The 24,891-nt window shown below is 41.7% G+C and overlaps 2 protein-coding genes across 2 annotated transcripts; one reads left to right on the plus strand and one right to left on the minus strand.

Moving 5' to 3' along the window:
* Window positions 1-12,863: 12,863 nt before the first annotated feature.
* crhb (corticotropin releasing hormone b) lies at window positions 12,864-13,376 on the plus strand (the record flags this gene model as incomplete). The annotated part of the gene is made up of 1 exon (XM_083995196.1): window positions 12,864-13,376. One exon carries the CDS (start codon window positions 12,864-12,866, stop codon window positions 13,374-13,376), a length of 513 nt encoding a protein of 170 aa, XP_083851322.1.
* Window positions 13,377-15,089: 1,713 nt separating this feature from the next.
* Window positions 15,090-20,474, minus strand: trim55b (tripartite motif containing 55b). Its single transcript, XM_083995665.1, has 8 exons — window positions 20,114-20,474; window positions 19,361-19,530; window positions 18,729-18,906; window positions 18,532-18,627; window positions 16,653-16,886; window positions 16,503-16,525; window positions 15,963-16,087; window positions 15,090-15,882 (listed from the first exon to the last, which is right to left on the minus strand). The coding sequence occupies exons 1-8, from the start codon at window positions 20,240-20,242 to the stop codon at window positions 15,722-15,724; spliced, it is 1,116 nt and encodes a 371-aa protein (XP_083851791.1). The 5' UTR covers window positions 20,243-20,474; the 3' UTR covers window positions 15,090-15,721.
* Between the last annotated feature and the right edge of the window lie 4,417 nt (window positions 20,475-24,891).

The raw sequence follows: 24,891 nt of genomic DNA on the forward strand, positions 1-24,891 counted from the left end.
ATGTATTATGTATAGTAATGTCTTGTTCTGCAATGTAAAGAGCATGCATTGACCAGTTTGTATGGCTTGAAAAGAAAGAGAGCCGTCTTGATGACGTGCCCTTAGATGCCTTATCAAAGACAAGAAGGCTTTTAGCCGCTAAGTGCTGCTCAACTTGACGCCCACCGTTTGATGGCAATGGATCATGGGGAGGGAAAAAAAAAAAGATGATACAGAGAGAAATTGTTTCAAACAAAATCTATATTCTGACAAGACTGACAAATGAGGCTTTTTAGAGATTCGCTGAAGACCCTGTCGTCTCCCTCGTGGGGTAGTCACTCAGACATTTTAACTCTCAATTGAACTTCAGAAACACTTGTGAGAACTGAAAAGTGTTGAGCAGGAGATGTAAATGTTGACTGACTCAGAGGTCAGGCTTAGAGATGACCTTCTTTTGCAACTCAAGATCAATTTTTTTTTTTTAACAATTTGTTGAATGATTGCACTAGTTGCTTTAGTGTTAGTGCTTTCTTTCTTTGCAGCCGTTTATCTCTAATCCTGGACTGACTTGACACAGCTAGGGAACAGCAGCAGCAGTGCCGTTCTACACGAGCAGCTACTCCTCCTGGATCAGTCAATGTTGTTGAAAGACTCAGAGAAGCGGTGCTCATTAGCAAAAGGGCAGAAATCACCTTGCTCTCCTCATCCTCTGGGCCACTGTCACTTGTCGCCAACAGAGTGTCAGAGCGCTAGCTGCTGGCATGCTAAACGTCCCTGCGTGGCCAGAATCACGTCAGAGCAGAGAATCACACGGAGGCCTTCTCCTCCTACTGTGTGACTCCTGTCAGCCGCTTTGCTTTGTTCTCCCAAAAGTTGTCTGATCAATGCTGTGATTAAATGTTGGTCACGCATCATGCAACCCTTTGGCCTGACATGATGCAACAGTCGCTAATTGCAAGCTACATTCACCCAACTGTCCTCTCTCGTGGTATGACAGACGCCGAACAGCATCAGGATCCCAGGGGAGGTTCCTGAGCTATAAATAATATGGATCACATACATCTATGCAGGGACCCTCAAGCAGCGGTACGCTCGCTTTGATATGTAAATTTAATCCGCGCCTTTCCCCACCCCATGCCCTCCAGTTTGAGTAAGTGAAACAATTTAGAGGAATTTCACAGGGCATCTGAGGTTTAGAATACTCAAACAGCCCTGGTTTCTAAAATAACATTTGATCTTGGAGTTAAAGCATAATTTGTGCTAAATTGTATTAAATTCATCAGGTTGAATTCAACCAAAAGCTGCCAGCTTGTATGTCCACAGAAAAGAATAATAATCGTGATTTTACAGCTGGACATAATTCATCTGGGAACTAGATGGAACTCTGTGATTTGCATTTAAAAGTATATCTTAGGTTTTTTCAATATATAGGAAATTATACCACGTTACAATGACAAATGCACAGGTGACACACTGTCAGCTGAAATTAAGGTATTTTTGTCTGACATATAGAACTCATGGCAGCAGTAAGTGCATCCACAAAGAGAAACACTGGTCACAAATGGACACTTTAAAGTGTAGCGGTTAAGTATGTCGGCCCAGACTAAATTGAACCGGCACCTCTGTCATCATTCTTCAGAGATTGTGACCTTCAGTATACAAAACCTGAATATAAGGCCGGGCTGCCTTTTAGAAACCACTTTTATCTAACACCTGTGCACAAAGGAGCGAAAACCTGGTGCAAAACCTGAGAAATGAAAAGATCTGAGCATCAGCAAACTTTTATGGGTACTTTTTGGATCTCGGCGTGCAAAGCAGATTTTTTACCTCCTCCATCCTCCAGAGGGATTTTTTTTTTTGTATTCAGCAAACAAAGTTTCAGACTGTGACAGCATCTCAAAAATGCTTGAATCTGTTTCAAAGCAAAGCGTGACACTGCTCCCTCTTAGGTGCTTGATATCATTTTGTGTTTCTGTTATTTTGTCCACACTTGCTCAGGCTTCTGAGGTTCGATGGGAGGTGGTGGCTTTGAAACGTGACACTCCTGCTGCACTTTTTTTTATTCCGGGCACAGCAGGAAGTGAAGAAAGTTGCTAAAAATGGCAGAAGTTGGTATTTCTCAGAGAATACTTCTTTTATTTCCATAATTTGCACTGCAGCTATGAAAAACATCCTAAGGTCTTTCATGAGAATGACACTCACACATCCACTTTTCACTCAAACTAACAAGAGTGTTCGTCTCAAAGTGAAACCAAACATCACCAGCCCTGTGCTAATTCTCAGGTTTATTTTAGTTGTTTTCTTTTTTCCTCTGGAGCAAAGATTTATGGATAATTTAGACTCCATGTTTCATTTGCTCATTGCCTGCTTACATGGTGTCAATGGAGAGTAATGCGTGTGACAGCTGCAAGGCCTCAACTGTATATGTATTCCCAAATAAAACATGATGATTCAGTGTCACAGATGATTTACAGCAGATAACGGATGGCGGATCCATTTTGTTATTCTTTACATGCTGTTACAGGCGGGGAGGAGGAGGGGTGCGACAAAGCAGCATCTCGACTGTAATTGTGCGAATGGCCTCGGGGTACGTACAACCTACTTGTGGTTAGTTAGGCTCCTGTTCCTTCTGCCCTGTTTGAAAGTCATTGCCAATCCAAGTTCAACTAAACTACGTATGTCCAGCCCGGGGCTCAGTGTTATATCACACAACCCAACCAAGCAGATGGCTGCACACACTTAGTCTCAGCTCCTGCTTTCTGCTGGAGGTTTGTTAGTGCAAAGTATACACATTGTTGTGTGAGCATGACAGAGACACAAAGAGCCGTGCGTACATGCATGTGTGCTGGGATACAAAAACAAACTTGTGCATAGCGCCGAGCGATGGCTTCCAGCTCAATGCAGAGCGAGAGGTTGGTGTTGTGCCAATATCTAAATCCCTCATCTAATTAATGTTTACATAACTGTGGCTAATGTAATTCATGCTCACCCATGTTGAGTGGGGGTCAAGGAGCTTGGGGAAGCCCACCTGAGTTGACAATAGCCGGTGTGGGAGTTGAATGCACAGCCCAGTGAACTGGACACATCAGGGATTGAGAGGTGGAAAAAAACAACAACACACACACACACACACTCACACACTCTCTAATTACAAAGCACAGCTTGCAAACGTTGGTCACAGAGCAGTCCAGTAATCAAACTGAAAGTTCTTGGAAAGCTTATTTGCAAGTGTAACCCATGATCAATGAATATGTGCTTCCCACACACATCCTTGCTAATTGAAGTGGTAAAAAAGAAACACCTTCGCATTGAGACAACTGTGTTAAAAAGGCGCCTTGCCAACATGAAAGCAAAGTAATTAAACAGATGTTACTCACCGGTATTTAAAAGTAGAAACAACAATTAGCTATGTAAATACAGGTACTCAAATATAATGACTAAAAATTGAATTAATTTTGACTATATTTATAGCTAAAGCAATAACAGCCTGCCGCCACCACAACAGAGCACTTAGTGAGTTTTAAAAGCTGCTTTAATTTAATGGCAAGGAATCATGAAAGTTAATCTAAATTGCTGTCTCGACAGGGGACGAAGACAAACCTCACCTTTAGTACACTTGTACACTTACGCATTTTAGGAGGAGTCTAATAGCTAATATAAGACAACAGACAACTGATTCTGCAAAAAAAAAACACAACAAGTATTTCAAGCAAGTGTTTGTTGTTACGAAATCAAGAGCGACACATTTAATTGTGCTATAATTAGACATCAACTAAAATAACCTGCTACTGTTTAAAGTAGAAAAATATTATATTGTGTTATATTCAGTGGCAGACTCTTTCATCAGCGTCTGAGGGTCATCACAGGTGCAGCAGGAGATCATGGTGTAAGTGTGAAGTACTTGATTCATTGAAAATGTCAAAGAGAGTGGAAAAGTAAATGTGAGTTTGCTAAGTTAAGGTGTTACAGGTGGAGACACTATCCGAGGACATAAGAGACTCTTGAAGACAAAGAAGGAAGCCCCTGCTCTGATAGCAGTCTGTAGCTTGTTCCACCACCGGGAAACCACAGACGAGAGCAGTCTGGATGATCTGGGGCCGTGCCAGCCGACACAGGGTCGAGCGCAGGCCTGTTGGACTGAGTTCAAGCAGATGGGTGCAGATCCAGAACCTGATTCGTGACGATCAGTTGCGATGACGTCACTCTTCGCTCTTGCTCGTGACTTTGAGTAAACAGAGATTTACTGAGGGTAGTGGTTGTTAAGCTGAACTGTAAGGTAGAAAGAAAATATACTGTATGGCAAAGATACAATTTTGTGGATATTTGAAGAAGCTTTTTTTTTTTTTTTCTTTTGTAAAGATTAGGAAGATGGTATAATGTGAACCTTAGAACAAAGAAGAGATTTACAGGCTGAGGCAGGATGTGGTAAGCAGCTTAGACTACATACAGAGGTCAGTGTTAGCCAGCAAAACTGAAACTGGAGAATCTACAGATCGTGTTAGTCAGATAGGGGATTCAAAAGAGCAAAACTTGACGCTAAGAAAGGCCAAACGTAGGCTGCATGGTGGTGGTGGGTGGACAACAGGGCTGCAGAGGTGTCACTCTGATAACCACCTCAACAAAAACAAGCCACTGGTAAACAGCTTCAGCAGCAGGATATGACAAGATCTGACAAAGCAGCTGAAGCATAGACAGCGGATTAACCCCAGGAGAGTATAAAAGGAAGGGAAAAGATGAAGCTGCGTGAAATTACGAGACATTTTAGGCAACGTTAAATGTGTTGCCATCACCTCAGAAGCTCTGTGTGAAGACCACGCGTGTCCTCGGGGCTCAGACCCAGCGCCGCTTAAACATATCAGGATGCAGAGTCTTTCACAAGGTCAATATGCAGCATTGGCAGCATATCAAAAACCTGGCAGCTGCAAATGAGAGCATAATAAACATAAACTAATTTTTTTTTAGCCTTTAGCAGAAGTGAATGAAGTAAATAAAACTGTGTTGAACTGAGCAGGGGGGAAAAAGGTTTAGTAGAGATACTGTAGGGCGGCTAAAACCCTGAGGACATTCTTGTTGATGAGAGGAAAGTTTAAACTTCTCATATTAGAAATACTGTACATCTCACTGTGAAAATCACGTATAAGCAAGAAAAGCAGCTGAGGAAACAGGAGAGTTCATACGTCAGGTTTCTTCCTGCATTAACACAACCTGGGACAGTTACATCAGATCCTCTGTACTGCTAAATGGTTGGATGACCTCCCATCATCACTGTAAAACAGTATGCATTTGTGTGTGTGTGTGGGGTAGTGAAGGACGGAGCAGTTCCTGGCACCTCTCCCCTCCCTGACAGCTCTCTCTCTCTCTCTCTACAGAAACGATGTCACTCTTGGGTCGTCCAGTCACTCACGCTGATGAATTTACCAGACAAGGAGCAGCTCGCGCGTCCAGCTATACCTGCCATCCATCCGTTCATCCTCCTCTCTGTCTCCTACCTGTGTCTCCTTTGTATCCATATGTTCCCCCTCCCTCAGTGCTGTTGTCTATTCACCCTCTCCTCTCTCTGTAGGGTTAAGCCTGGTGCTGAAAGGCTTCAGATTAATGTGTGTATCTCTACTGATTGATTCATTACATTAGTTTTATTTTACTAGTTCACTTGATTGATGCCGAGCTCTGGAAGCTTTTAAATTACGGTCACTCCATCGAATTAATGACAGAGAACAAAGTTCAGTCCATCAATGATTCTCCGACGCCCCTCACGCTTTTACCGCCCCAGTGTATTTATTACAAAAACCAACTGAACCAATTTGTTTCCACATATTTTACTATTTCTTTTCTTTTCCCCTGCAAAGCCAATTCCATGTGTTCAATTTATTGCACCCACTGAAAAAAAGATGAGTGTCTTGTCTTTTTCTTGTGCTGTTTGCTGCTGCAGATTTTCCCTGAGCTGCCGTTTGGTGTGATTGTCTTGGGGTTTTTTTTTTTTTTGGCACGACGCCACTGTGTGATCAGCGCCTGTTAGCTCCTCGCTGATGATCAGAGAGAAAAACCAAGGAGTGAACTGCAGACACCTACACAACCGAGAACAGGAATTCTTTTGCAACTACTTTGCTGAGAAATAAAGGAAACACGGGATGAGTCATTTGATTTACTCAAGGGTAAAACATGCTCAGATAATGAGGTCAGTTATGTACAGCATGCTTCTTCTATTGCACGGACACTCTTTCAATTATCCTCTAATGTGATAAACACTGTAATCAAGACTATATTTCTGTGATGAGGACACAAAGGGAGTATTATGACCTCCACCACAATACATAACACCCCCCCCCCCTCTTCTCTCCTGCACTTGTTGTTTTCCTCATTAGGCCACTCTGAATGCACTTTTCTGAAAAACAGCCATCCTGCACAAACACAGCTGAGATGATCACTGCATCTTCACTGGCTTGCATCCTGTCTAATGTGGTGGAGGACATCCTTTATGTATGTGTGCTATGGGGCAAATGCCCAGTGCGATCATCTAAGGGGATTTGTGGGGGGGGGGCTTTGTGCACATGACAGGCAGGAGGAAGCACCCTGTTTGTACACACGTAGAGAGAGGGCAACGCCTCCTCGCAAACGGGCAACCTCCAGTCAATTGGATGAACTCGTCACCACTCACACCGAGGATATCACATCTGCCGTCAGTTATAGACAAAGGCCAGGAAGTGACCGCTGGAATAATTGATGTCAAATGTGCCTTTATGAGTTGTGTTGACTGAACTGGTCACTGCTGTGTGCTGATGTATGTATATCTCTTTATTTTTTACAGCTCAGCTCTGTCCACATCCTCATGATCAACTGTAACTTGTGAAAAAGTTGCAGCAGACATGCTTGGTTGAAGAGAAGAAGGAGAAAGACAGAGGAAATAAACCACACTGCCTTCACTGCAGTGACAGATCTGTCTCATTAGTGCTCATCTGGACAATAAACATCTCCCGTCCCCCAAAACTCACCACATCTGCTCTTCAGTGCAAAACATACAACAGGGAACTTCTTTGCTACATATTACATTAGGAAATCGGGGTTGACCAATTCAATTTGCATTTTGGCAACTTTGCTCAGGTTTATGAACTTGTTTCTGGATTTTAACCCAGATAGAAAGCCTCTGTGTACACATATCTGAGTGAACCACTGATCAGTGTAAGACAGACCAAAGTGACAGACATCCACAGAGACAGGAAGAAACCCATTCAGCCTTTTCAGCCGTTATGCTTGTGATTGTTACTTTAAATGAGGGTAGCTGCACTGAAAGCAAAAGAGATTTTTAAGGCCAGTGACGCTGCGAGACAAACTGAATCTAAAATAAGGAAAACCATTTGAAATGCCTCTTTTCTCTGGCTGTTTTCCGTCACATTGACCCATATGATAACTGTCAGAGTCCATGCATATGATGTTTGTCGGTCTGCACTCAGACCTGGGGATATTTTTTGCTCTCCTGCCACTGATCGCTCTTTGAAACAACATAAAGACTTGACAGAAGGACTTAGGTTATAAATGATTCCAAACCTGAGCCATGACACCACGGGATCAGCAATATATGTTCAGATTAAGTAGCCCGCCCCCCAAAGAACCAATTATGGTCAGAGTGTGTTATTAAAGACCAAAGAAAACTGGGTTACAATTTTGGTGGAATGGCTTTGCCCTAGATTTCTCTTGAAATTGCAATTTTTTTTGTCACATCTACACAGTCTAAGAGTGGACATGTGTATGTGCTGCTTCATGCATTTGAATAAAGCATAACTCATGTATGTCACATATCACTGATAAAAATAAAATATCCCCAAATATAACGTGAAATCATGCACAGAGCCAGAACTGTCAAATGGATGCAAAGGGAATTAAGAGCAAAATACTGAAAAGAGTTCCCCCATATGAAGGATGTATACATAAACAAAAAAGCAATGTGCAATGCACACAGGTATTTTATTTTGACGAGATAGTGAGCTGCAGATCCTGCGTCAGTGCTGGACAGGATAAAAGACAATTTCTTGTTAAATTTTGAACACCACAGGTGATGTGTTAGAGTCCTGTCAAGTCATCTGAATCCACATGTGGATCAGCGACGTGGCCCATCACCGAAAAACATTTACGGTCCCGTTCCTTTTGTCTGTTTTCCAAACAATTACCCACGTCTGTGCAACCTTTTGCTAAAACTACAGCCCTCAGCTGTTCTGGAAAATTATTGAGTCCTTTATAAAAATGGAAGTGCGTACTTGTGGCCCTTTTTAAAAAGAATTTATGGCTTCAGTTGGAAGTGATGGGCTCCAGGCAGAATGTCACAGACAGACAGGGTTGAGACGTCAGAAAGTAATGAAAGCAGGAGCTGACAGATTGTTGGTTTGGAGGTTTCACAGAATTTTCTGTCAACGAAAACATGAGAATCCCAGACTCATCCTTGAATTTAATGAATTCAGTTGATTATGCATAGACAGCCGGTGAGATCCAAGTATCTATTCCCCAATTTAAAGATAATCTTTTCAAATTAGAGAGGATATTCAGACTCCTAATTGGGCATAGTCATGTCTGGATTTAAAGACAAAGGAGGAATAGATAAATAATAGATTAAATAATTGTCTTCACAGATCCGGTGTGAGGAGACTGGACTGCCATCCACTGTGTGAACAAGCATTAAAGGGAAGCCTATGATTTAACACCTTTAGAGGTACGCATGCGAGATTCATATAGACAGAGTGGCCCTTGAGGGTTTCGCTGCATTATGGACAGCTTTCTTTGCTTCACATGTTCTCATGCAGGCGATGCACACACTCCTCCTCTGCATGCAAACCACAGGAAAAAGCCCAGGAAAGCCAGCTGTCTTGCATTTAATTTTTCAAGATGTGATCATTTCAGGAGCTTCGAAGGATTGAGATCTTATAATTGCAGGTGTGATGATTGTGAAATCCTGAAAGCTGCATCAGGACAAATTCAGAACGGCGGACTGAGGGGATACTGGCTAGCAGCTTTTTATCCTGCATAATTAATGAGTATGTTTAGTCTCATTATTGTGTTCACTACCATGACTGAACATTTTCAAACATTGAATTACTTATATCAAGATGACTGGTCAAATGAAAGGTCTCTGTGTGGTTTTGTGGTCAATTGTAAAACAAGAAATGCCATTTGCCATCTGTAATGTTTCCAATGTCTTTTTTCTTAAGACGAAAGGCCAAGCTCCCACTTCTATTAAAGAGGTGTTTTTATAACAGGTTATATCACCGGGCTATAAACCACAAGGACACCTGAGCTACAGGACTGAGGTCAGGTGGTGGTCTAAGTGCTGAGCCCTGGGCTTCGCAGCATCAGAATACCTGTTCATACTCATTTAGGCAGCCTGGGCGACCTTGTTTATTAAAATGAGTTCGTCAAAGTCAAACACTGGAAGTATTAGGAGAAACACCCAGCTCGGTCCGCCGGGGAAAGCAGCCCAATTATTTAGGGAGGGACTGTTCGGCAAGATGCACTTGTCCCTTCCTGGTCACAATTAGAAAGGCAAATGATTAATTAAAAGAATCGGTTGCCATGGCGTTTCAGTGGTTCTGTGCTAGCTTTACTCAGAGGCGGTTTGCAGTGTCTCCTGAGGAAATTCATCTTCACATGGTCTAATCCGGTCCCTTGAAAAAAACAGGTTTTCATCATAATCTTTCTTTTTTTATTATTCTCTAACAGCACAGACAGGTCAGAGTCAGAGGTCATATTAAGTGGCAACATCCCAATTTCCCTGCAGGAGTCATTAAAGTTTAATCTAATCATCTAAGCGACCCGCTCTAATTGAGGGAACAAAAGGATAATAATTTAAGCCTGAGTCTTTTCCGGTGCGGCATCATCACAGGAGAGGATTTTTCTCCCAGTCATCTGTTCAGGGACAGTGATTTGAAAATGAGGTGACATGAGCTGACCACAAGCAGTCACTCTCTCATCTGGCGGTGTTTTCTATTTGTGTCAGGCAACATGTGTTTCTCATGATGGGACCTGACACCTCCCCTGGAGCAGCACGGAGCACGGAAGAGCGACAAAGTGGAGAGAGAAACATTTTCACACCGGCCGCAAAAACTACGCTCCGATCCTCAGAAATGTCAACAGATAATATGTGAAATTTGCAAGATGGCAGAAATGATTAAGGAGAGTCCATCTTGTACATTTACAAAATCAAATTTTTCTCCTCTCCTCACTCTCAAATTGACTGTTTTGTACTTGAGTGCACAGTATGTGCTAAGTCACTTTGACCTCTGCATATGCTGTATGTCTGGAACTTAGTTTCTCCCCAGGCTGAATGTCTAGGCGAAATGGATTTGCTGTTCCGGATTAATGGGAATGGTTTTTTACTATATTATCAAGGGTTACTTAACAAATACAGTTCATTCAGAAAGTCTTCGGACAACTTCAGGCTTTTGCACATCTAATTTTATGTGGCAGCCTGCATGTTAATGTGAAAAATCATATTTTTTCCCTCATCGATGTGAAGTCGAAACCCCATATTGATAAAGAACTGAATCTTTGCAATTTTATGAAAAAAGAAAACCTAAAATATCACTTGGTGCTTAGGTACCCCCCATTTTGACCATATGAGAAGTTTCCTCTCGTTCATGAAGGCTACAGAAAATGTTCTGTGGCAATGAAGGTTCCCAAAAGCGCAGTAGTCTCCATAAATCTTGACTGCACCACAGCCTCATATGTACAGTGCAGTTACAGGCAAAAGTGGTATGAAGACCATACATTACTGAGGGGTCTTATAACTGTCTGAAGCAGCTATAAAAATGGCACTAATACCTAGTCTGGCTAGATTCCCTTTGAGAGAAATAAATGGGAAAAGATTGGAAATAATAGATAAAGGGAAGGGGACTCCTGTAGTAATACAGAAGACGCACAGACAGAAGAGAGGTCTGCTCTTTTCATTTCTCTGTTAGGTTGGGTGGTCATGGGTCTACAAAGTCCTGGTTGTTCCAAACGTTTTCCATTTAATATTTTATGGAGACCACTGTGCACACAATGTCAGCAGTGAGATCTTACACCGCAGAGCAACTTGCGGCTCTCTAAATCATGTCCAATCACAGGCGCACATCAGTCAAGGTGTAGAACCGTCTCAGAGACGATCAAAGAGATGGGAGGCACCTGAGCTGAATTTCAAATGTCATATCAAAGTGAATGTTTACATATCTGCTTTAACTGCTATAACTTTATGAATGCACTGACGTATGTGGTTTTTATGCATAAAGCGAATGGTGTCAAATTCTGCTCATCATTATTTTGTAATGTTTTACTATAGGCTATATGAATCCACAGATGTTTGTGTCATTTCACTGCATTGCACTAAAAGTAAATGCAAATGAGACAAGTTTAAGATTCCAGCCGCATGTTTTGAGAGTTTAATCATTTGTCTGATGTTGGATTAAGCTCTCCATCTTGAAAGAGGTTTGGTGGTGGGGCCCCTGTGGACCGAGGTGGTCAGGGAAGCCAGTGGCATAGCTGGTGATGTAGTATGTGCGGCAGCAATGAATCACTGGGAGACACTGCCCCCCTCGCAGCCTGAGCTTTTTGTAAATGCATGTTCATTGAACAACACAGATTAGATAGAAAACTGCTTCGGAGTCATTAGTATGGTGCAAAGTGCATGAGACAAAGTTAGCCCAGAAGACTGCACTGAAATCTAATCTAATCTACCTGTTGTGTCTGCAATATATTTGATGTGGTCACAATGTGTTTTGTCTCATTAATCTAAATAGTTCAAGCAATATGACAAAGTAAAAGTGTCTGTGTCTGTGACTAGTGTCTGTTGTTTGCTATCAATACAAGGTATTTTGACGTAGATCATAGTTTATTTCAATAAGATTCTGAAGAAGATGAACTGTGACTAAGAGCCAGGAAAACACACACACAATTTCAAACGTAATACTTGGTACTAGGTCTTTCACTTGAGAGTATTTTCTTTTCACAGTTCAAAAACCTCCAGAATTATTTTTAATCTAAATCAGTGAGATGAAAAATGCCAGCAGGTGTGGCACCTATAGGGCCTGTTCTGAAAACACAAAGGTAGACGCTCGTGCACACGCGCGCACACTCACATATGACTCATCTCATCTAAACTAAAGCACTTTGTCAGAGGCGTCCATTCACGTTACACCCATGCAAGAACGCGCAGACTCAATCTCAGCTTGGAGCGCGACACTTATAGTGAGGTTGGCTATATAAGTCCATTCAGCATCTACTCTTTAAGTAACTATATACTTGTTTCTTCAAAGAAGTGAAGGAGGGAGGCATCGCGCCAACTACCTGGCAACCTACACGGCTGTACTGGACCTCCTCTAAAGACAGAAGGTATGAAAAGCTTCATTTATTTTATCCACATTGTGCAATGTCTGTATTTGGCATCTTATTTCTTCTCTTTTCCTCGGAACGACTTGCACTTTGGTTTTTACAAAGGTTTAGAGAATAACATCTCAAAGTGGATTTCAGTCCTAAGTGACTGCATTGATATTTCAAAACTTGATCTTGATTTATAGCGGTGAAAACAAGTGTTACATTTGCATGGAATAATAGTTGAACTTCCAGTTCATCCACTATTGAGCCAAAAATATATATTTACGCGCGAATATTGCACAATTTCACAAGATCTGTCCGCATTATTACTGGACTGAAAGTGATGGACCTAATCTCTTATAACAATAAATTAACTATCATATTTCAATTAGTACTTAACCATGCCCTTACACTACTGCAAAGCCTGTTTTTCGTGCGTAAATTCATCTTTACGCAGCGCATTTCACTCTAGAGTTAGAATGAAAAATAAACGTATCACGTGAAAATAACGCTGAGGTTTCTTTTCCTCCCCAGATTCCTGTTGATATCCTGACATGAAGCTCAATTTACTTGGTACCACCGTGATTCTGCTAGTTGCCTTCTTACCGCGCTACGAATGTCGGGCTATTGAGAGCCCTGGCGGTGCTCTGCGCGTCCCAGCTCCCCAAACCCAAAACTCCCAGCAGCAGCAACAGCAGCAGTCTGGTCCCATCCTGGAGCGGCTTGGAGAGGAGTATTTCATCCGACTGGGAAACGGGGACTCTAACTCTTTCCCAACCTCGTCCATGTATCCCGGTGGATCACCTGCCATCTACAACAGAGCCTTGCAACTCCAGCTGACGCGGCGTCTTTTACAAGGGAAAGTTGGAAACATCAGGGCGCTCATAAGCGGCTTCGGGGACCGCGGAGAAGAGTCGATGGAGAGGGGAAGGAGGTCCGAGGATCCGCCGATATCGCTGGATCTGACCTTCCACCTGCTTCGGGAGATGATGGAGATGTCCAGGGCGGAACAGCTGGCCCAGCAGGCGCAAAATAACAGAAGAATGATGGAGCTCTTCGGGAAATGAAGACCTCTTTCCAGTCCGCCAAAGATCTTCTTTCCCTTTCTTTACTTTATTTTATTCTTTTGATTTTCTTTTAAGTTTTTTTCTTTCTTTCTTTCTTTTCTTTCTTTTTTTGTTGCATTTCTATCATCAGCACAAAACATGCTCTGTACAATATAGTGCTGCTGTATCACTCTATTATTTATAGCTTTAACCTCAAACTATGGAGCATAACGGGCTTAATTTATAATGATCCGATTGTACCCTGCCATTTTAATGTTGGTGTCAAATCTGTAGAATTACACGTTCTTCATATTTGAGATGAAATATTTCTGTTTAAGACATGAAATACTGCATTGACAAAATTGGCATTTTGTTTTAGATTATGGATCACTGTATTTATGATATTTATGTTTGTTAATAAACTTATGTGCAACCAGTCATTTTCTGTTGTGCAAGAGAACGTCTTATATCTATATTTTTTAAATAAAAAATTAAAAGCAATGCTTACACTTCTCTGTGGACATCCTTACAAATGAGTTAATAGTTACTCCAATGAAAACAAACTAGTCCTAGTTACTTTAAAAAGTAATTCAATTAACATCCTCTTTTTAAGTGTTTCCTGGCATAAAACATTTAATTTTTAATTGGAGTAATAGTTCAAGATAAAAAAAAAAACAAAGTAAACATTATTGGTGGGAGTCAGTAACAATGACCACCACATCCTGAGACTTGCCTACAAAGATATTGATTGACTGAAAATGTTTTCTTTTTGTTGACCTGAATACATGAAATCTTATATGGTGTAACCATGGCATTGCTCTGGAGCCAAGTCGTGGGTTCACATTGAACCTCCTCTCCCAACACACACACACACATACACACACACAAGCTGCAACAACAAAAAATGACTAAAGGCTGCTGTTGAGTGCCTGCAGCCATGCAGGTGAAGAACATTCACACAGCATCCTTGTTCCTAAACCCTTAATCCTCAAGTGGCAATTCTCATTATACCAGCAAGAGACGACCACAGACAGCTCAAAGATGCACCACTGATAGTTAATGAGTGTGAAAGACACTGTGCTTGTGTGTGTCTGTGTGTATGTGCATGCAGTGTTGATCCTTGACCCACAGTGTCAGGGTAAACTAAACAAGAGCCGTGGATGTGAGTCATCCTATTCTGTTTGGCCCACTTAGCAACTTGGGGCTTAGAGCGGCATTGAGCCCATTTGTAAAGGATCCAACACAGTGAGAGATGGTGTACAATAATTAGATGGGACTACATGGTGGACTACCTCAATAGTGGAGTCACAGGAAGGTGAGACCATCGCAAGGCGGCGAATAGATGAGTGACAGCCTGAGCCAGAGGCTCAGTGCAGCCTTATATGTACAGTAGGTTTCAGGAAGGAACGTATGAAGTCCATACATTTCTGTGGGATCTGATACTGTCTGAAGCAGCTATAAAAAGAGCACTAATGCCTTTTCTTGCGAGATTCCCTTTGACAGCAATATGGAAAACGAGTGTGAAGAATAGAGAAAGGGAAAGGGAGAAATAAGTCTTTTCTTTTACACAACACAGACTTGGATGGGTGTTACACAAAATGTATTTCATAGCTTATTTAAACCACGCACAGACCTGGAGTACAGTGATGTGTGTGGCAGTAAGATGAAACGGAGGACAATTTGTTAATCTGGGAACAAGACTTGAGAAATGTTATAGGTTGTTTGTACAATTCAGATTTAATGACATATATATAATACACCATAACATTGCAAAATGTGACATTTTGTCTATTATAAGAAAATATAGCTGTGTTGCACAACAAGGAATATGACACATAATGCAAGCTATAGTGTGCATGAAATACTGAAATGTCACAGGGATGGTTTTTACTTGGGCTGACCTGCTCATAAAGTTGTATCAGTCACTAAAACAGACGACAGTGAGGAAAGCCTGACGCGCTCCCGTCATGCTGTCTAATGATGTAGTTTAAGCTGGAGAAGGAAAAGGTCAGCTACATAAAAAATGAATTTGAGCATATCTGAATTCTGGAAATAAGCAATGGCCTCACACATGGCCTGTCTGTCATGTAGGTTGTCCAGAATGAAAACAAAGAATCAAAACATTAATTTAATAGAAAAGAAAAGCATGGGATCAGTCAGTATGAAAAGATGCATGCTAACAAAATCACAATAAGAGACAAAGAAGTGAACAAATACTTCTGTCTCTTCGTTTAAATCTAACTCAGACTTTCCCTCTGGTGCGGATTTAAATCCGTCTCCCATCTGGGAGGAAAAAGTGTCACGACTGACCTGAAATCAACATCTAGGAGCAACACTTAGGTGTTGTCTGTGCCAGCGGCTGACAGCTAGGTGGAGGCTGCGCTGGGGGAGGAGGTTATCTGCTGGGGGGTGGGGGGTTGGACGGGGGCAGCTGTAACAGCGCTGCCTCCAGAAACAGTCTGGGCCCCCTCTCCTTCCTCGGCCTCTGCCTCTCCCTCCTCATCCTCCTCCTCCTCGTCATCATCATCTGTTAAAAAGGAAGGAAGACGTCAGATGACCGAGCAGTAAGCAGTAAATCGCCGTCATGGCCGATCTCTGTCCTTTCACCTTCGATGAAGTCGATGTCGCGCAGCGCCTTGCTCTCTCTCTTGAAGTCCACGTTGTAGTGATCCATGTTCTCGTAGCCGCGCTCAACTTTATCCAAGTGCGTTGTACTGGATGCTTCTGCAATCCTGAGTGCAAAAAGAGCAATTAGCATATTTATAGGACAAATTCACCCTCAGTCAACTTGTTAGGCTATATATCATCAATCTGTGATGTTTAGCACATTCCACAAGTTATTTTGAGATGCCACAGCTAAAGATAGGGATTCGCTCCGTTTCACAGAATTACTTTCTGTGAAGCTTCCAGACAGTAGGTGTAACCTTGCTTGCTGGATTCGACTGGTGATTTTATGTGTAGGAGCTGATATAAACGTGGTAAATGACTCACTAGAATATGAAAAAAAAAGCTCAGAAAGAATAAACAGGCGCTAAGAAAAAGAAAAGATATCCAGCAGAAGTGTTTTACAGTGACATAATCAGACAAACTGTATTTCTCCTTACCCATTGTCAGTGTAATTATTGAAGCATAAAAATATGTACTAACTTTTTGAGGAGAGGCTTTGTGTTCTGAAAGAGACAAGAGAAATGAAGACCAAATAAATATCCATTTAACTTACACACAAAGTATTGATGATTGTAAACATTTTATATTAATAGTGTTCATGCCAAAATCAAAACCCATTTTGACTGTGACCTGCATGAATAAGGCCATCTCTGGCTCCTCCATGGTCTGGATCCCCATCTCCACGATCTTACAACTCTCCTCCAGATGGTCTCCGTACTTGCTGGTCAGGCCCCGGATGTAATTCACCTTCTCTTCCTGTTCAGCTGTCACTTTCTGACTCATGGACCTCTTCTTTTCCTCCAGGAGCGAGTACAGGTGGTCGAACTTCTCACACACCAGAGTCTTCTGCCTCCGACCATTTTCCTACATGTTGCATGAGTGAGAGACAGAGGGAGGAGGCACAGGGAAATATCATCAACTCTGGAAGTCAATATTGACAATTCAGCTCAGTTTCCATGGGGACAAATGCATGTACAGTGGGTACGGAAAGTATTCAGACCCCATTCAATTTTTCACCATTTGTTATGTTTCAGCTTCATGTTAATATTGAAAAAAACCACCATCATGACAGCACAAACCCAGAAAAAAAAGAAAAACTGAAATATCACCTGAACATACGTTATCAGACCCTTTGCACTCCTGTAGTGCATTCAGTCGCTGTCAATTCCCTTCATTGTAGAGGAATGTAACATAGAGTTGAGCAGACTACAAACCAAATATCGAGCCAAAGAAAAGTGACGAAATTGTTGGCTTCTGTGTGCATGTGTATAAATACAGTAAACGACAAATATTCTGTTTAGCCTGTCTTCCGCTCATGCGGTAGTGCCATATGTGCAGGGAGGGCAGTGAGGCTCATTCTGCATGTCCGTCCTGAGTGATACCACTGAGGGCAACACATGGGGGACTGGAGCCACTCCAGCTTCCTCCCTACTACAGCCAACTGTGGCACGTGAACCATGGGAAAGCTGTCTGTTCTCCCTCCATCAATACACTAATTCGGGTTATTTTCAAACAGTGGCCAAACAACAGATCAATTAATTATTATAGACTATATTTTCCATTTTTGCTAAGCGGTTTGTTCTGAATTAAATAAAAGCCTGTCCCATACAGCCGCGTGTGTTACGCCGTGTTTTGTTGATGCTATCATCTTTGCCTTGCGCAGATGATCCTTCATAATTAAAAATAAAAAGTCCAGGCCGGCTGCATGGCTGACGGTGTCACTTTGTATCGGCCGCGTCTTCTATCGAGGGAAAGTTATTTATCCTATGTTTTATCGCCCAGCCCCAAAGTGACACAGACCCGTTCATTCACAAGAAATCATCCAGCTGCACTCTCAAACAAGGTGCGGAGTGAGAAATCTGCGGCACTACTGCACAGTACTGTAGTTGGCTCATTTTAAAAACACATTTTGGAGATGACGAGACAGATGACCGAAAAAAGAGTGAGACGTGGGCTATAGTCTACTGTAGCTGCCGTCGTTACATTTTGTCATTGAAAAACTAGGCTACTATATTATTTACTGTCTGCAGCTAGTTCTCCTTTCATCCTCTTGTATTCTGTATCATGAACAGCGCCACTCCTAATCGCGGCGATATGTGATACATAATCATCAAGTCATAAAGCAAGACAGGCTTTATCATATTACAATAGTTACTGTGATTTAGGCAGTGTATACAGTAGTTAGTTCTAGTTTAATAGCCTAGAGTTTAAGCTGTGGATTACTGCACAGATCACTGAGTCATCCGCCTGTCGTCCTCCGTTCTCACAGATGCCACCTGGCGGTTGTTTTGGCACATTGAGGCTTTTCATTAAAACCTCTTGTCTCGCCAAAGAAAAAAAATGCATGAGTCTTGTGCCGTCTCGCGTGGACCACGCGTGAAGTCCGCAAATTTGAACCAGTAACATCTGTATGTCTGTGCAGGTGAGTGCAGGTACATTAGCGTGTGTGCACTGAGCACAGCTTGCTGCGTGAGTGAGCAGCCAGGCGCTGCAGCAGTTGGACACTGACCTCTATGGCACGACAGGCTTCCTCTAGCTGACTAATGATGCCTTGCATTCTGTCGTTGCTCCCAACCATCATGGCGATCCCGTCACTCAGCTCTGTCTGGGGGACAATGACAAGGCAGAGTGAACACCTGAGATCTCACAGGGGGACAGAGGTATCCTGCGTGGTCTACGGAGTATTTCAGGTATTTTAGGCCTCACCTTCTTTGTGTCGTAAATGGTGCTGATAGGTGCCACCTCACAGTCCTTGTGAGCACCAAAAACTTTGCACATGGAGCATGTGGGCACGCTGTGGGTCACACAGTAAATATTGATCTTCTCTTCCGCGTGGACATCACACATGGGTGTTTCTTCCTTTCTCTCCGGCTCTGGCTTGCTGCTGTTGAAGAAAACACCAGTAGCTTGTTACATGTTAGTGCATATTGATGTGATGTCAGCTTGATAATGTCAAAGGTGCCCATGTCGGTAATTTACTGATAATCCATCACCTGGAATGTCAGCACTGTAATCAATATATCACGATTAAACAGTGTATTATACGTTTGTGGGTGCAGATGTGGAGTGTTTTAATAAACTCTGTCTTTTGTCAGACTGAGCATCCTGGGTGTTGTTGTCATACAAGCCTTTTGGCTACACAGTCAACTACACAGATTACTAAAACTAGAAAGCTCCTGGCACCCGCTCCAGCTCTCTGACTCAGATGCTACTGGCACCACGGCCACACTGGCAACTGCTACACTGACTGATAAACAAAGCATGTGCATGAGTGCTGATCATTTCCTTTGATTGTGCGTGATGTGAAGAGGGACTGAATATGTGTTTGAACGTCTCACCTGCTTGACTCCTGCTTGAACATATCAATAATATTCTCAACAAGCAGGTTCCTCTGCAGCCCGTAAACACCGTGCCTGTCCAGAACCACCTCATGTCTGCAGGATGGGCATCGGAAGCGGCCGCCAGACGACAATGAGCCACTTCTTGTTGGAAGGTATGGATTCGAAGCCTGTGAGCATTTAAACATTTAGTATCATGGCAGAGGGTTTTTATGGATAGATCCATCTTACTTGCAAAAAAAAAGAATGAAATCGTTACACTCAGTAGTTAATCCAATGGGTGAAACGTTAATCCAAAGGGATTAACAGGCCACATAAAAGAAAAAAAGTGTAACCCTATCAGCAACATATTACTGACATTGGTTGAGAAGTGTTAAAGGGACAAACACTTAACAACAACTTAATCCAAGTTCTACACATTCATCGATGGCAATTATGTATTTTCTTTTTACATTAATGTTTGTAAACAAAGCTTGAAAAGTTTGTTTATTAATAGCTCGGACTGATAAAGTGCTATTTTTCTGACTAAATCGTTCATGTTACAATTCACACCTGTTATAAATGTCATTTAAACAGTTACGATGTGGGTCTTTAGTTCATCAAAGATGTAGGGCAAGTAAAAATACCAGTGGTTCAAATGACACAGACAGTTAGCTTCAGATGTTAACAGACAAAACAACACTGCTATTAACATTTTAAATATATTTCTATTAATGTTAAAACATATAACTGAGATTTTGTTCAGTTGCTTACCTGGAAAACATCATTAGCACATTTTCTGCAGAGGTTGTGCTGGCAGGGTAGGATGACCACGGGTTTTGTAAACATTTCCAGGCATATGGGACAAATCAGTTGTTTCTCCAAGTTCTCCATAGTATTCATTTTGACACAAAAAACGTTTATCCAAGCACAAAATAGAGCAAAAACTAACCACTAGAGCAGGTTAAGTTTGTAAATAGTCCCTTTTGGAAAAGTCAATCCACGGCAAGGCCCAGACTCAGGCTGTAGAGTGGGCCTGCTGCTCTTGTCCTAGCGGGTGTGGGCTCCTATCTTGCTGGTGTCAGTTCTGTTTTTAGCAGCTATTGCTGTCACGTCAAACCATTTTTACCTTGCCCATATTTGAAACTGTGTAGGGCAGAGCTGAACAGCTGTCTGCCAGACTCTACACTGCTATCAGAGGTGACTGTGTGTCTGTACAATGTGTGTGTGTGTGTTTGTCAGTGATACCATGTTACTTACAATAAAAGCTCTTATGTAATTACATAAAATGTAATTACAGACAAATAATATAACAAATAAATAAAAGTCAAAATATTTCCTAAACCTTTTTATATTCAGTCTATGGCTCAGGCCAGAGCGATTGATATAATGGCTCTGGCTCAGACTTATACACCTTGTAAAGATTAACCTGATAGGTGTGAGGAGACACGTGACGTCGGGCAGGTTGCTAGCATCTCCGCAGGTCACGAGGATCGTCGTCGTCGAAAGCGGCCATCATCCGAAACTTTTAGCAGCACGAAAGAGAGGATGACACTCCCCATAAAAAAAAAGTTAGTTACAATGATATTGTATGGGATGGACAACAGTATTTTACATTTTTAACATTGAACAAATGATGGCGTCTGTAAAATTAGTATTTCGGAGGTTTGGTAGGCTAATTGCTAATGGTTAAGCTAGTTAGCTCTTTGCACTTGCTGCGAAAACTAGCTTAATTGCTGCTATCACCCTCGAGGGTTATGACACGTTTTTAGTAGTGAGCACCGAGTAGTCAGGTGAATTAATTAAAAGTAAATAAAATGTACACTTGTAAATGTTTTCCTGCGACTTAGAAGGGGTTTGGGTGTATAAATATGAAAAGGGTCATTGGAGAATGCGGGCATCGATCCCGCTACCTCTCGCATGCTAAGCGAGCGCTCTACCATTTGAGCTAATTCCCCTTCGAAATGCTAACAGACGGCATCTCTATATGAATCCAATACACAATGCTAACTGCACTGTCTCCGTATATCGTCTGAAACTCAATCATTTGTCGCTTGAAACATAACGCCGTCACACAGAAAAGTGACACGAAGCGCTAGTTGAGTAAACTGCGTCAGTAGCTAATTAGCCCAGCTGAGCTAACAGCTAACTTTAACAGTTAGTAGAATAGAGCCCCGAGCGATGGATGGCTCTGATAGAACCGTCACGTGTCTTCTTCCTGTTCTTATTTCCCGTTTTATGGCAGTTACCGTGTTGTTTCAGTTGCATGAAAGCTTATTTAGTTAACGTCCCTGTGATATGGCAATACTTTCACGGGATAAATGCAACGCTTTGGTACAAGCGGCTTTCATATCAGCCGGAGTGAGCTGCAGCTACGACAGCTCTCCTATCAGTACAACCATAGTGCAGATACCTCCCTCATATTCATAATCTTTTCTGTGGGTGTAGCTTAGCAGCTCCCTTCGATAGCTCAGTTGGTAGAGCGGAGGACTGTAGTGGATACATGGGAATCCTTAGGTCGCTGGTTCGAATCCGGCTCGAAGGAGGGATATCTTTTTACAACGTGCCTGTTATGTTTTTCGGTACTGTGCAACGCGCATTGTATACAAGTATTGTTTTTACAAACTCTGGTATACTTCTTATTATTGTGTTATAGATATTGTGTTATCTACTTATTATAACATGTGTAATTGTCAAATACTTGCAGTAATTGACAACAAAAGTGTAAGGATATGGAAACTTGATCATCAGTTTTTCACATTTCTCCCTGTGTCAATCCTTTGGTGAAAATATCAGTTTTTCACTGTCAAGACAAGAAGCCTAGATTACAAATATTGAGCATAGCATAGCTTTGAATATAGTGGAGATCTTGTCAGCAAGTATAGTGCATAATGCATGCTCTGCATTGCTGATCTGCATGTAAAATTAAAAACGATCACACCTGCATGCAGTCTATTCAAAATTGAGTATAAATGTAATTGTTTAGTGTGTAATTTGGTTGCAAACAGCATTTGCTTTGTTTGAGAAATGGCCACTAGCTATGCTACAAACCATTTTTAATGAATTCCTCAGTTTGTTTTAATCGCTGATATATTTCTGTGTCCCTGCACAAATATTTGTCTGTGCAGCTAAATTAATGGATTAATGCTTAATTTTACAGTGGTTTTGATTCATTTTCATGCATTTATGAAATCTCAATATCTTCTCAAGGAAGGTCTGTTTAGGGACAGTTTGCTGCTCCTTACTGCTTAGGGAGTATATTCTGCATAGACACCAAACCTTTAAAGTTAAGGAGATGTATCCATAAAAGTAACAACTAAATTTACGATAAAAACAATTTGTTTGTGTTCTTGTACATATTTGAACTGATACTAACATTTTTGTGTTAACTCTTTTCAGGCGGATTTCTACCTCCAAGTCCATAAGTGGCTGAGTCCCCACATCCTCAGAATACATGTTCGTAGGATTGACATGTGGAGCGATAGCGCAGTCAGAAACCACCTTCAAGGTCACAGACAACAAACAATCCCCATACATGCAATGAAAAGTATTGAATAATCTCCTGACCATACACAATGGCTATAGAGTCTATGGAGACAAAAGTATGTGGCTGAAGGTGTGCATACATAAACATCATCCACAGTCATACAAAACCTTTCATGAATGATGATATTCAAAAGCTTGACTTGTTGGGGAAAAAAGCGTGTAAGGCAAATTTCTACACCACATTCTACACCAATAGTGTCATGCTCAAGGCCGCTTCAGTATAGAGACAGGAGTAGCAAGGGATCAAATAATGATTAATGGACCCCTATAATAGCTGAGCAAGTGCCACCACATATTAATGCCGATGAATGATCGTTCATGAACTTGTTCATATTTTCAGCTAACGTGAACTGAACATACTGGATTTCCACTTGATGAACATGACTTTATTTTTTGAGGTTTCGAGGTGCTTATGTTAGATGTTTTGTAACTATGGGCATGTCATTACTTTGTCAAAACATTTATACAGATAATAATTAGGTATGTCAAACTATACCAAAGTAATCCTGTTGCTTGTGTTTTTGAGTCTCTCTCTGACTCATACAATGTAACATTTGCCTTCCTTGCACCTTTGTTCTGGTTATAATAAGACCACAAGGCTCTGCACACAACACTTTTCACACAGGCACATTGGAGTCAGTGAATCATGTTTGAATATTTTAGACAGATGTTATCACTAAAACAATGACAAATGATTGCTGTTCTACAGCCTTTCCCTCTAATTTGTCTCTCTGTGTCTCATTTGGTGTGTGTCCATGGACACCACAGCACAGGTTGGGAAGCACACCTGTAAAGACACTGGAAATATGTACCAAATTATCACCTCAAAGGTGACAATTACGTCTTGGAAAGACTAATTAAAAAAAAAAAACCCACACCTTCCTATCCTCTTCTGTGACGATCTCTGTTCTGTATATTTGTGAAAATTTAAATATACTTTTTGCTTTTTTCCCTTAGCCTATACAGTAGTGCCTGATTTCTCCATTTTTATCACTACAACTTTTGTTTTCCCTCCCTTAGTGGTACTGTGGGTGTACCACTTCATTTGCTTTTCATCAGTAGTTTTTAAAAAGGCTGAACAAGTATGATTACATACGGCTTTCATTAAAGGGATAGTTCACCCTAGAATGATATTTCGCTCATTATCTACTCACCCTCATGTTGACTAAGGGCTGGAAGAATTTTCAGAGTCCACCGTCCCTTCTCTGAGTTACAGGGGGTCTTGGCGTAGCAGTGCATTTCAATGCAACGGTTGCAAAGGGACACCAGAGCTCTTCGTAAAAAAACACACACAAAAAAACATCCAAATACCTCCATGATGCTCGTATGTAATGTCCGTCTTGTGCTGAAGCCCCAAATTGCGTAATTGTCCCGAAAAAAATTAAATAAGTCTATATTTTAAGCTTGTTTGTAGCGGAAGCTTCTCGAAGCTCCTCTTCCTGGTCCGTCCAAATCTCGCGTGATTTGCGCCGGCGTCAGTGCGGTTACTGCGAATCACGCGAGATTTGGACGGACCAGGAAGAGGAGCTTCGAGAAGCTTCCGCTACAAACAAGCTTAAAATATAGACTTATTTAATTTTTTTCGGGACAATTACGCAATTTGGGGCTTCAGCACAAGACGGACATTACATACGAGCATCATGGAGGTATTTGGATGTTTTTTTGTGTGTGTTTTTTTACGAAGAGCTCTGGTGTCCCTTTGCAACCGTTGCATTGAAATGCACTGCTACGCCAAGACCCCCTGTAACTCAGAGAAGGGACGGTGGACTCTGAAAATTCTTCCAGCCCTTAGTCAACATGAGGGTGAGTAGATAATGAGCGAAATATCATTCTAGGGTGAACTATCCCTTTAACTACAGCCATGAACTGCTCAAACGCTCACACTTTAGATGGCTCTTAAAAGTGAATTCAAATGAGATCAATTAGGAAGATGTTCTGGATTATGTCTTTGTGACCGAAATGAATTTATAATTTTTAAGCCATTACTGCCTGACTGATAATATTGC

This window comes from Trachurus trachurus, assembly GCF_905171665.1.
Source record: "Trachurus trachurus genome assembly, chromosome: 20".
Lineage (NCBI taxonomy): Eukaryota > Metazoa > Chordata > Actinopteri > Carangiformes > Carangidae > Trachurus > Trachurus trachurus.